The sequence below is a fragment of the Notothenia rossii genome, assembly GCF_949606895.1.
Source record: "Notothenia rossii genome assembly, chromosome: 1".
NCBI lineage: Eukaryota > Metazoa > Chordata > Actinopteri > Perciformes > Nototheniidae > Notothenia > Notothenia rossii.
In genome coordinates, this window is record NC_136912.1 from 5,512,544 (window position 1) to 5,527,351 (window position 14,808).

The window sequence follows — 14,808 nt, forward strand, 5'->3', positions numbered from 1 at the left end:
TGCTTTTGTTGTTATGTGGTATACGCAAAGTTTGCACAATAAAATGGTTAGCATGTTGCAGCTGTGTCATGCATTCTGATTCTTGTCGCGTAATACTCACTGCGTGTGGAGACATTTTAGAGATGGAACACCTACACCTGAGAGAGCCTGCATGGTGCTGCCATCAGCGGTGAAACAAAGCACTATGTGTTGAGTTAAAGTCGGTTGAGAAGATAGAAATGCAATCGCTGTCTTCTCCCTTCTGTCTGTCTGTACCTGTGTACTCTCATGTTCCGAATAACCCAGCTTCCCCCAAATGTCTTTTTGGTTTCTATCTACGCCGGGATCCTGAGTCGTGGCTGATCCTGTTGCTGCGGTCCTGAATCCTGGATCTTGAATCAGCAGCGAACCGCTTCAACACGTGTATTTCGGTTTATTCACGGCATTCATTTTGTTATTCTACAGTATTGTTGTTTTATAGTTATTTGTTAATGTAACCCAATTTGTGTTCTTTAAAATTGAAAAGGATATTGCATTGCGTTTGTTACTTTCGTTGCAGTTGTATCTGTTTTAAGTGTAATTTGGCTTGGCTTGTATGGACATGCTTTTATTTTGAAGGAGAGTTAGCGCTAATGACAGGAAGTTGTTGTTGCTATGGAAACAACATGGCGGAGATTAACGGAGAAAAGTCATATCTACATATAAAGACGGAGAAAGTAAACAATACATTTTATGGTTAAGTGTTAGCACCCCCCGAAGAGGCACAAGCTCTTACGTTGATATTGGAGATTTCAATAAATTCAACAAAAAAAACAGAAAAAAAAACGAATAACGAAATTGAAACCTGAATAGTAGCCTGCTCCAACGAACGAATATTTGGATATTCGGGTACAGCCCTATTATAGACACATGAATTTCCAAAGATTTGGTCTACCTAAGTTGTAATTGTATTATCTCTTTGATTTACACACGGCATCTATTGCACGTCTGTCCGTCCTGGGAGAGGGAGCCCTCCTCTGTTGCTCTCCCTGAGGTTTCTCCCATGTTCCCCTTTAAACTGTGGGTTTCTCTCTGGAAGTGTTTCCTTGTACGATGTGAGGGTCTAAGGACAGAGGGTGTCGTATTGTCATACTGATATTCTGTACAAACTGTGAAGTCCACTGAGACAAATGTGATATTTGTGATATTGGGCTATATAAATAAACATTGATTGAATCGTTGTTAGAGTTGGGATTATCAAATGTCAGGATAAACTGAAAATTAAATATCTTGAGTCAGACTTTAAAATATAAAAGTCTATATATAAAAGTCTTCAGCCTGGATTGAAAAGGACCTGCAGGTTTCTGGGAGTTTGTTCCAGATATTTGGAGCATAATAACTGAGCATGTGTAGTTCTGACTCTGGGGACGGGAAGCAGACCTGAAGCAGCATCACGTAGCAGCAGGTCTGAAATGCATTTCGGGCCTAAACCGTTCAATTCTTTGTAAACCACCAGCAGTATTTTGAAATCAATTATTCTACTGACCGGTGTTACCCGTGATACTTCAATAATACTTCCTACCATGAAGCAGAAGAGACGCATTCCTGGTGCAAAGCCACAACACCTTTTTTTGTGCTGTTCATGAATTCACAATCTGTTTATAACTTTTCTTCATATAAAAACATGTTTAATTAAAAATGTTCAAGTTAATAAAAAGCATAATTATGTTTTCTTATTGTTTGATCAAATACTTCCGAATGTTATTGTAGACGCTATGTTGTCTGAATGAATGCAGAATTATAGAAAGGTTATTTTGAAGACAAGATTTAATGAAGACTTTACCTGTAAACCTAAATGATCATATCTGGTTAATTAACTTCTGTAAAGCTTTTAGTTTTGATTCATCTTCACATTAATGTTTTCAGAATCACTCACTAGATGTACTGAATTACAGACGGGGCTTTAATTGTTGTTTTTAAAGAGCACAGTTTACCGGCGTCTCTTATTTCGAGGCCATATCATAACGAGTCTCTTTCTCTTTGAATTGCAAATCACTTCCTGTTCAAACCTCATCTGTCCTCCCTGTTTGATGAGAGCAACAAACCTTCCTAAACACTCTCTGTCTCCCCCCCCCCCTCCTCTCTCCCTCTTCCTCACCTTCGTTTGTCTCACTCTATCAGGAACTACATTTCCCAGGGTGCACCTGTGGGCGGCAGCAGTGGTTTGGAACGCTGCCATGCCCAGGGGGTACAGAGTCTTTAACACACACACACACACACACAAACACACACACACACACACACACACACACACACACACACACACACACACACACACACACACACACGACAAAGGAGTTTCTCTGTTAATATTGACTACGCATTATTAAATATTTCATATTAAACATTTTATCTGTATTGTAATGCTTTTTAATTTATCTATTCTCTCCTTGTTTTTGAATTGAAACTTTTGAGAAAGAAATACTTTTGCAGAAGAAAAGCCACGGACCGGTCAAGTTGCAGTTTCATTATCTCCTCCTTGAAGATATTTCAGTGAAGTTGTTATAATTAAGTTCTTGAGTCATGGCTGCGGCTGTGGCTCTCAGTGACCCTTGACATTTACATTTTAATCAGTTCATCTTTGAGTCAAAGTGGACGTTAGTGCCATACTTAAAGACATTATCACAAGGTGTTTCAGAGAACGGTGCAGAAAACCGTAAAAATATGCATTATTTGGTCAATAAAACGTCAGATAATAATGAAAAAAGTGTGCCGGAAAAGCCCAGAAAAACAAAAGCCAATATCTTGTGTTCTCAGTCAGAGAGAGAAGCAGAGATACATCTGGAGCTAAAGGTAATAATTAGCATTTTACTTAAAATAAAATCACTGGCTAATGATGAATTTTATGTTAAAAAAAGTTACCAAAGATCTTTCTGTCTATCAACCAATCACAGCAGATCAGTGCATGACTTCCTGCTGCAGTAGAAATAAGTCTAAGTGGACGTTTGTTGGGAACATTTGGAGAAATGATAACCCCCAAGACAAAAAGGGGACATCTTGCACACCTTGTTTCTCAAGTGTGATATCCAGTATGCAATCATATCAAACTGAGACAAGCAGAGATGCACCACTGAGATGATAATTGGCCTTTTTGCCTTCCGATGAATTTATAATCAAAACATTAAACAAAAAAACATTCTGCTAATCACCGCATGACTTCTTGCTGCAGTGGAAAAGCTTTTCATGTTTTCTTTGAGTCAGATATTCAGTGTTCGATTGTATGAAACACATACAAGCAGAGATAAGCTCGAGCTATAGATAACATTTAGCATTCTTGCTCGAAAAGCCACTTGATTTTGGTTCCAGCATCGAGAGAGTAACCAAAGACCTTTAGCTAATGAACTAATGGATACAGATCAGCGCACGACTTCCTGCTGAAATGGAAGAGCTTCGATATCTTTGTACCAGGGGGAGAGGGAACGACCTGACAGACGTTTATTTACATGACAAAGTTGCAGATTATTTCCTCGGTGATCCTCGGCAGACGGTCTGTCCCTTTAACTCTGAACCGTGACAGCTTAGCGCTGCTTAACCGACTGCTCCGCTCCATTATTATCTCATTAGCCGCTTCTTCTTGTTCACGAATATACCGAGGTGCTACTTAGTATTAATTCATGGCTAATGACGGTCTGAATGACACACACTTTTATTTTAATTCCATTAGAGATTTCAGAGTATAGTCATTAAAATAATAACCAGATCCTTGAGTTTAATCGCCACCAGAAGAACCTGAAGTCCCCCCATAGAGAAGCGAACACAATGTCCTCACGTCACACACACACACACACACACACACACACACACACACACACACACACACACACACACACACACACACACACACACACATTCATGCTGTTGATCAAATTATCCCCCGAAAAAATTGCTCAAATATGACCTTCCACACAAAAGCAGCCATTATGGAAGAATAAGTAGGAATTCACTAAAGGTGGGTCCAAGTAAACATTCCTGCACACCTCTCAGCGGCACTATGTCTGTGTGTGTGTGTGTGTGTGTGTGTGTGTGTGTGTGTGTGTGTGTGTGTGTGTGTGTGTGTGTGTGTGTGTGTGTGTGTGTGTGTGTGTGTGTGTGTGTGTGTGTGTGTGTGTGTGTGTGTGTGTGTGTGTGTGTGTGTGTGTGTGTGTGTGTGTGTGTGGTCCAAACAAAAATGATATACCGTGCATGAACCCACATGGAGTCAGTGTTAAAGCAACTGTAGCAAGGAGGTCAGGTAGCTCACATAACAAAAGAAACTCACACACACACACTCACACACACACACACATACTCACACACTCACACACACAGTATACAAACAATGGTGCCTGCTCCAATTTTGGTGTGTGTCGGGGACGCCGTGTACAAAGTTTAAGGAAATGGAGGACTTTGGTCGCTGTGAGGCCGAAGGAAAGAGAGGCAGGAAGCTGAGTGTTGTAAAACGTCAGGTAGAGTTCAGATCTCCAGACTTATGTGTCAGACGCGTAAAGGATCAGGTTCAATGTTACAAAGTACCTACATATTGTCATTAAAGAGGCCCTATTGTGCTTTTTGGGGGGTTCACTCTCCTGTCGTGTGTTGTATAATGGTTTTAGTGCATGTTAACGGTCTGCAGAGGCTAAGATCCCTGTGTTCCCTCAAGAGATTCTCTCAAAGTGAAATAAGGGCAAAAAATAAAATAAGATATTTATTTTTTAAGACTGAAAATCTGGTTCTTGCAACATTAAAAGATGGGTTTGAGGTGGACAGAAACAGATTGGGTTTATCAGCTGGTGAGTCCTGCTACTAAAATATTAAGCAGTAATCTGATATACAGAGCAGCTACAGCACAATGTTTTCATTTATTTAACAGCTGAGTATTAGCCTGTCAGCACTCGCTGGCATCTGATTTACTGTAAGGGAAGTTATTTGGGTTATTATATATTATCGTGGCTCGCAGTATCCGGAGGAATAACAAAGGAAGGTCAGCGCACAACAAAGGGTCACCTGAACGGAGTATAATTACTCAGACATACTAACAGAGAGTTTCATAATCAAGAAGAAGAAGAACTGCGTTTTCATATTGGTGTTGATAAATGTAGAAACTATTTTCCTGCTCAATTCCTTTTTCTATAAAATGTAAATACATCTCAGGGGTTTTCTAGAAGAATACACTATGAGGTCATCTCCTGTGGCGCTGATCTTAAGATATATCAATTATCTCGAGAACACGACGCCGGCGCGGACGTAAACAATAACGTAACGTCAAAGCTGTCTCTGTCGTCTGACGCTCTATTCGACACCATTTCCACATGTTTTGAGTCATTATGCAGCTTTTGAGCAACATAAATGTTGCTTTCTGAGGGCGCAGCGCTCCTGTTACCCGCTTTAAACAAACGACAGAACATTAGACACCAGTTTTTGGCAAGGAACCTTTTTGGCGTATAATGTCTCCCATACATTTCTCTCGAAGAAGCTCCAACCACAATAATTAAAAGCTTCCCCACCCCCATCAGAGGAGAGCTCCCTGGGGAGGAAAACTGCACAACCCAGGAAAAAACAGCAAAATAAAACAAGGAAGTGGCTTCCTATTAAATATAAAAATATATAACAACAACTAGAAACAGGGTCTTATTTAGGAAGTCATGTTTTCCTCCTCTCCTGAGACTTTCGTAAAGCTGTCACTCTAAACCGGTTTCATAAAAAAAGGGTTATTTTCTGAAGACATTTCACTTGTTTTTGAACCGCCTGCAGAAACGAGATGAAGCGGTTAAACTCCACAGAAACAAAAAATGTCCACTCGGGGGGCGATGAAAGAAAGAGGTGTGCAACCGGAGAGACGATGGTGTGGCAGTTTAGATGAAGGTGTGTGAGCGTGTTTGAACGTGAGAGCTGCAAAAAAGCACAGTGGACGATAAAAAAAAAGGTCCACACACACACACACACACACACACACACACACACACACACACACACACACACACACACACACACACACACACACACACACACACACACACACACAAACACACACACACACACACCTTCTGTCGACACTCAGTGCCAGTGGTGTATTTTGCTTCTCCACAGATTGCAGTCAACCCCCTCCCCTCACCCAAAGAGAGCAGCCCTCCTCCCACGGGACTCCTGGTTGGCATGGATCGGCCCCCGAGATATCTCCACACACACACTTTCACACACATGACAGGGGGGGGGGGGGGGGTGCATGTGTAATGAAGAGGGTACGCAGAGATTCACAGTGAAAAGGGTGGACGGCTGCCACCTTTCCCCCCCCCCCCCTCCCTCTATAAATGTGCCATGTTTTGTTTTCCTTCTCCAAAGCTCGAGCACAAGTAGAATTAGCGAGATGAGAAAGCGGCGGGCAGATCTCTCGGGGCGTCCATCTGTCCATTACTGAAATAAAAGCCCAACGCTTAGAGAGGGAGGAGCGCCGGGACCACGGATTGAGACGATGAGACGAGGATTTGACTCTGAGTAAAGTGAGTCATCCAGGGAATAGATGGATGGATGGATGGATGGATGGATGGATAGATAGATAGACAGACAGACAGACAGACAGATAGATAGATAGATAGATAGATAGATAGATAGATAGATAGATAGATAGATAGATAGATAGATAGATAGATAGATAGATAGATAGATAGATAGATAGATAGATAGATAGATAGATAGATAGATAGATAGACAGACAGACAGACAGATAGATAGATAGATAGATAGATAGACAGACAGACAGACAGACAGACAGACAGACAGACAGACAGACAGACAGATAGATAGATAGATAGATAGATAGATAGATAGATAGACAGACAGACAGACAGACAGACAGACAGATAGATAGACAGACAGACAGACAGACAGACAGACAGACAGACAGACAGACAGACAGACAGACAGACAGACAGACAGACAGATAGATAGACAGACAGACAGACAGACAGACAGACAGACAGACAGACAGACAGACAGACAGACAGACAGACAGACAGACAGACAGACAGACAGACAGACAGACAGACAGACAGACAGACAGACAGACAGACAGACAGACAGACAGACAGACAGACAGACAGACAGACAGACAGACAGACAGACAGACAGACAGACAGATAGATAGATAGATAGATAGATAGATAGACAGACAGACAGACAGACAGACAGACAGACAGACAGACAGACAGATAGATAGATAGATAGATAGATAGATAGATAGATAGATAGATAGATAGATAGACAGACAGACAGACAGACAGACAGATAGACAGACAGACAGACAGACAGACAGACAGACAGATAGATAGACAGACAGACAGACAGACAGACAGACAGACAGACAGACAGACAGACAGACAGACAGATAGATAGATAGATAGATAGACAGACAGACAGACAGACAGACAGACAGACAGACAGATAGATAGATAGATAGATAGATAGATAGATAGATAGATAGATAGATAGATAGATAGACAGACAGACAGACAGACAGACAGACAGACAGACAGACAGACAGACAGACAGACAGACAGACAGACAGATAGATAGATAGATAGATAGATAGATAGATAGACAGACAGACAGACAGACAGACAGACAGACAGACAGACAGATAGATAGATAGATAGATAGATAGATAGACAGACAGACAGATAGATAGATAGACAGATAGACAGACAGACAGATAGATAGATAGATAGATAGATAGATAGATAGATAGATAGATAGATAGATAGATAGATAGACAGACAGACAGACAGACAGATAGATAGACAGATAGACAGATAGATAGATAGATAGATAGATAGATAGATAGATAGACAGACAGACAGATAGATAGATAGATAGATAGATAGATAGATTGATAGACAGATAGATAGATAGATAGATAGATAAATAGATAGACAAATAGATAGATAGATAGATAGATAGATAGATAGATAGATAGATAGATAGATAGATAGATAGATAGATGGATAGATAGATAGACAGATCTTTCTCTAGGAAAAATGGTCACAAGGGAACCCAAAATCTTTCGTCACCAGACTCCATTGACAGAAACACTATTTTGACATCACTGATTGTCGTAAATCAAAGTCCATTCAAACTCGACAGGAACAAAATAGACCTCATCAAAACTGTCTTTCTAACAATCACAGTTGGAGCAGAAACTGAATAAGAAGAAGATACAAAACACAACCGGTTAAATAACCTTCTTTTGATGCCAGCTTGCATGTTAGTGACCAGAAAGCACCAGAACAAAGTGAAATGCATACAGGGTGTTTAGCCCCTGCATAAACCAACTGGTTGTGATGGAAAATGGCTCATTATGGACCCCAAATCTATTACCAATATGTATGAATACGTCACCTAATGACCGCTATGTTGAAGCTTTAACCACAATGAAACCCACCCTGTACTTCCACTCTCTTTCAGCTCAACTGGTTCTCTGTATCTGTAGAAGCTGTGTCTGCGAAGTGTTGGATGAAAAACAGCAATCTGCAGACCCTCACACACCTTCCTCTTCCTCACACTCAAGTCTGTCTCACTGCCACAACCTTTCAGCAATCAAATTAGCCACAGCCTCTCCGCCAGAATATGTGCCAGAGGAATCAGCCGTTGGGCTATAATTGCTACCAACTAATAATGTTAACCTTTCTTTGGCGTACGGCTGACTTTATTACCAGAACAGGGCAGGTGGACGACTGCATTCTTACACTCCTCTGTAATAAACCGGAAGATGTCCACCTTTGTTACCTGACCTTCTTAAACCACATGTCTGCAACAAAAGAGCATTATTAATAACACGCCTGGTAGAAGAGAAGGTTGGGGGGGGGGGGGCATTGGGTGATTTCATTTTCAAGACCACACTCTTTTTTTGAGAGAGAATAAAAAGTGTTTTTCTGAATTTTGTAGTCTGAAGGATTCTGAAATATCAACCTCGTGCCCTTTTCCAGTTGACAAAGACAAACAGTTTCCTCAATTGAAAATGGGTCTTTCATTTCCAAGCAAAAATGTGAAATATTTGATACTTCCAAGTTCACTTTTGAATCAAGAGTTTTAAGTTGTAACCTTTAAATGTCATTTTTCAAGCAAATATGTTCCCCGTGATGCATTAAGATGGCAAAGAAGTGCTGCTTCTCTTGGTTTTATATGATTTTAAGGTTGAATGCTTCTTAGATATCAACCGTTAAATCAAGAGATTCATGTTTTCCCCTTGTGCCTTTTTAAATAAAGGAAAAAAACTCTCTTGATTAATTGATTAGTCTTTAAGTTTTTTAATTCACTTTACGTCATTTTTGAAGCAACAATGCAAAAAGTCCCTCTGTCATTTCCTTTATTATGTATATGATTTTCCGTTAGTAGAAATACTTAACACTCTTAAAGACAGCTCAAAATGAAGACGGTACATGCAACACTCACACTCTAATATACATATGCCACATTTCTAAAGGACACACAGCAGATTTTGAACGCTTCTCAATGTGCGGTGGTCTTCTATACAGAAACAGAAATATTCAAAACTCATAACGATAGCCCAAAAACACGTGCTTTTACACACTGGTTTTTCCACATTTCACATGCACTCTAAGCACTCTTAGAAGCACACTTTTGGGCAGAGTTTGAAGGCTTCTCAAATATAAAAAAAACGCTTCTCAATGTGCTGCTTTTCATGGTCTCAGAAATATTAAAAACGAATCAAAACACATGCTTTTACACACTGGGTTTTCCACATTTCACATGCACTCTAAGCACTTTTGGAAGCACATTCTTCTGCAGGTCAGAGGACATGTAACATATCTTCAGATGTTTCAGTTTCTCACAGTTTCAGAGCCGATTAGTCCTCAAACAAATAAACATGTCAGACTCTGACCGCTGCTGCGCTCGGCCCTAAAACTCGTCATGCATAGCAAACCAATGAACGTCAACAACCACAAATGAAGAGATATGCCAAACTCACACACACACACACACACACACACACACACACACACACATACACACACACACACACACACACACACACACACACACACACACACACACACACACACACACACACACACACACACACACACACAAAGCAAGCTTCAACATCCAACTGTGCATTCATTATTCTGCTTTGTGGCATTGTTATCCCCTGTGGAATCGATGTGATATGGATTCAAGGTGCACAACAGTGAGATTACAGCATGTGTATCATGGTATCTGTATCATTTCTCTTAAATGAGCTGAGAGTACTTGGAAAACTGAATTAAATAGATGGTTTTTTTCAATCTAGCTCTCCAAAATGTGTTAAAAAGGGCAGGAAACATGATTCTGCTGCTTCAAACTCACACAAATAATGACCCAGATAGCATTTAAATATCACTAATTGGAATATAAATGTAGGCAGAAAGGAGGCAGTGTTATTATTATTATTATTATTATTGATATGTGAAGCTTAAAACTCACTTTTGCTGAGTGGAAACTCATGTTGGGGTTATGATCACAATGTAAAATCACACATTAAATGATGAAACTGATGCAGGAGCAGGAAAGCCTTTCGGTGCCTTTTGTTGACACAACTGATTGTGATTCCTGGCGGCTTTGTGCTGGAGGTCAGAGATTACCCAACCTTTTGATTTGACACTATATCCTCTCATTACGGAGGGTTTTTTGTTACTAAAAAGCCCCACTAGCCTACTCGGATTCAGGCCATGTGGGTTATTATTATGCAGCGGTTGGATGGGTAAGTAGGTGACAGTTCAACGCGCAACATCTGGACTCAGAAGTGCATCCAAACACAAGTGGAGCTGCAACACCCCAACGCTCCATAGCGCAGATAAAAGCCAGATTGAGAGCCGAGGAAACCCGGAGAGGTTAAGAGATCAGAGTGGAAGAGTGGATCATAATCTGGTCATAATATCGGGATGGGTCGATGTAACCGGATTAAACTGAGCTAATGAAATACACCAGAAACGGAGGCGGAGGAGGGAGGAGGGAGGGGGGTTTGGGTTGGAGATGTATGGATGAGGAAATCCAAAATAAAACGAACTAATGAGGAAATCAGGGAGAGGTCAATAATGTTTCAACAAGACAAAGACACACGTCATGGCCGCTGCTTTGTAATTGTCCCTGCAGTGCCATACTGTCAGAAACATTACAGCATAATAATTCATAAATGTGGTTTTATTCTAAGTGCGCCGCGCAAACATCATAAACAGAGTTCCCAGCAAACAGCAGCGGCTTTTCAACAAGTACAAACCCCGGTTTAGAGAAAAATAAAGACGCATGTCGACCCCCGCCTATATACCTCCCCCCTAAAATACAAAATTATTTCCCCAATGCAGCAATGCGCGCTCCCAAAAGCCGATTTCCAGGGAAGTGGAAGGGGGGAGGAGGGGGGAGTCATGTTTGGAGATTGAGAGCGCGCGCCACCACCACCACCAAAAACTCAACCCAGCGGCGCGCACTCCGGCACGAGCCTGCCTATAGCGAAGGATCTGATTGGCTGAGGCGCAGCTCCATCTGAACCACGTGACATGCCCTGCTTACAATAAATAAACAGCTATGGAATAATGTATAAAAATACTCCCGTGGCTCAAAAGCAGCCAATAATGTGGATAAAACACAACTGACCTGCCCCACAGGTGCCAGACAGTGCACGTGAACACCTGTCAACAGGAGGAGTCCATCCCGAAAAACTTCAATCTTTTTTGGATCCGTCCGGTGGGAGGCAACAGCCGCGCGTAACAAAAAAATGACAGCTCCATGTACAGCATATAGGTTTTTTCCAGTTGGACATTATACAGCCGCGTGAAAAACACCAACCTATAAACCCACAGTTTACCACACACACTCACACACACAATGCCAAGCGAGCTTACCTACACAGTGAATGAGTTTGTGCCTCCAAGAGTCAAGTTCCTGCCGAAAGCCGCGCCTCTCTACAGTGCATTGCTGCCTTTTGCACAGACTCGCCATTTTCTGTCGGCCCCTCCCGTGGGCGCGCACATACTGCTGGGTGCTTCCCTGCGCGCACGTCACCGGTGGTTTTTATTCTAGTGCTGCCGGGTGGAGTGAGATATGAAGGGGCTGCAGCATCCCCCTTTTCTATAGCGCTCATATATATGTCCCACCCACTAAAAAGCAGCCCCCTCCTCCACGCCTCCCAGCATCCCTGCGATGAGCTGTCATTGGTGCTTTTAATGGGATGTTCCAGTGTTTTAATGTGGTGGACAGGCCGGATTGGGGAGTAATGGATTACATGTATCCGGATATAAAAACAAGGTAACTGTATTCGATTATAATTACATTGAAAAGTAATCAGATTACCTATTGGATTAGAGTATTGCAATACATTTTTAAATAAAGATCGATATGTTGTACTGAGTTAATTTTCTTTATAGTTTTCATTTCGGCTACTTTAATTCTTCTTTAGTTTAAAATACATTTCTTTTTTCAAGCAGTAGGTGGACACTTGATGTATTTAACAACAATACAGTCCATGCTTTGGATTAAGCATAAACAGTATTTGTGAACTATTTAATTAATTTGATTAATTTGATTAATTTGATTAATTTGATTAATTTTATTTATTTTATTTATTTTATTTATTTTATTTATTTTATTTATAATTTTTAAACTTTTTTTTCTGTTATAATTGTTTCGTATTATTTACTTATTTTTGTTTTTATCTTTTTTATTACATTTTTTTATTTACTTTTTTTTATTACATTGTTTGACATGTAACTAGTTCTTGTAACAGATTACATGCATTTTAAAGGAAACCCCCCACACCTTGTGCAGCATCCCCCTTTTCTATACACTCACATGTCCCACCCAGCAAAAAAAAAAACTCCCCTCCCCTCCCAGCCTCGCTGCGATGAGCTGTCGTTGGTGGTTTTAATGGGATGTTTGTGTGTTTTAATGTTGAGTGTCTGTAGGGAACAGCACACGGCGCCTGGGCTCCAAATGTGCCATGGATTTAAGCTATGTGTGTCAAAGGGCGCGGGTTTAATGCGCATAAAGACACTGCATTGTTTAAATTAACAGATATGTTACAGTGGGCTGAAAACTGCAGCTAGAGATTTTAGAGACTGTACAAAGAGGCTTTGTTGCATTGGTTGGGATACTTTAAAAATGTAATCCGTTACAATAACTAGTTACATTTCAAAAATGTAATCAGTAACATAATCTTAGAATAAACATTTAAAAGTCACCTGATCACTTCTCGTTACTTTTGGATAACTTCTAATACAATGCAATTAAAAACAAAATAACAATAAGATGTTGTTTACTTAAGTGTATCAATGTCAGTTTATAAACCAAGATATTTCATATTAAAAATGTAGAAAGAGTAATAGTTTTCAAATGCTGTTTGAGCTCAATACACTTATTCCAAAATGTATTGTAACACTGTTATCCTAATCTCAATTTTTTAAAACATAATTGAATACAGTCACCTATTTTTGTATCCTGATTATAATGTTGTTATGTGTAATCCGTTATATACACTATGTTCACATTTGACTGCAGGCACCTTTAACTAGAACATAAAACGGTGCAATATATAATTAAACACTGGGAAACATAGTATTGACTTCTGTCCTTCTGCAGCCACTCCATTGCTTTACTTGTTCACGTTTTAAAATGCTGCTACCTTTTTTATTCTTGAAATGTTTAATTAATATATTTTTCTTTTAATATGTGTGCTCACTTATTCAAGGTTCAAGGTTCTTTGTTTGTCAAACGAACATAGCTAAATTGTAGTTATGTCGATGAAAATCTTGTGTCAAAGGCTTCTCCAACAGTGCAACACAAAACACAGATAAACAGAAAAATATAGTGCATGTAAATATTACATTGATCCTCTATCTATGGTGTCTGACAGTCAGGCAGTTTTAATAATCAGAAATCCTTTATTACTCCCACAGAGGGAACATTTACATACAGCAAAGAGACAGTACTGATAGAGACAATATCAAACAGCATCCGCACTAAAACCACCGGACTCAGGGACAGTTTCATCCCACAGGCCATAAGGCTGTTAAACACCTGAACTACAATATTCATCTGGCTGATACTTAAAAATGATTGATCTATTTACCTAATATATCATATTTCAATGACTTGCATATGGACTCTTATTGCACTATTTCACTTTTTCAAACTATTTTCTTCTTGTATTTACTATTTATCAATCAATCAATCAATGTGTAATTATAGAGCCCAATATCACAAATGTTACATTTGTCTCAGTGGACTTCACAGTGTGTACAGAATATCAGTATGACAATACGACAGTCACGACACCCTCTGTCCTTAGACCCTCTGTCCGTCCTTAGACCCTCACATCGTACAAGGAAAAACTTCCGGAGAAAACCCACAGTTTAAAGGGGAACATGGGAGAAACCTCAGGGAGAGCAACAGAGGAGGGATCCCTCTCCCAGGACGGACAGACGTGCAATAGATGCCGTGTGTAAATTGAAGAGATAATACATTTTACAGCGTAGGTAGACCAAATTTTGGAAATGCATGTGTCTGTAATAAGAATATGAATCCACGAGGATGTCAACAATCCTGTGGGAGCCATCAGGGAAGTATGAGGAGAGTCAGGCAGGACCACAGAGACAGGTTCAGCCACGACTCGAAGTCCAGGACTCAGATCCAGAACTCAGGATAGAGGATCCAGGACTCAGATCCAGGACTCAGGATAGAGGATCCAGGACTCAGATCCAGGACTCAGGATAGAGGATCCAGGACTCAGGACCACAGCAACAGGATCAGCCACGACTCAGGATCCCG

General features: G+C 40.4%; 1 protein-coding gene across 1 annotated transcript in view; it reads right to left on the minus strand.

Moving 5' to 3' along the window:
* Positions 1 to 11,985, minus strand: part of lcor (ligand dependent nuclear receptor corepressor) — a gene marked incomplete at its 5' end in the record, with an annotated part of 86,673 nt that extends 74,688 nt beyond the window's left edge. The window contains one exon of the mRNA XM_079675124.1: positions 11,889 to 11,985. Within this exon, the coding sequence (XP_079531250.1) occupies positions 11,889 to 11,985 (97 nt within the window). The remainder of the gene's footprint in view (positions 1 to 11,888) is intronic.
* Between the last annotated feature and the right edge of the window lie 2,823 nt (positions 11,986 to 14,808).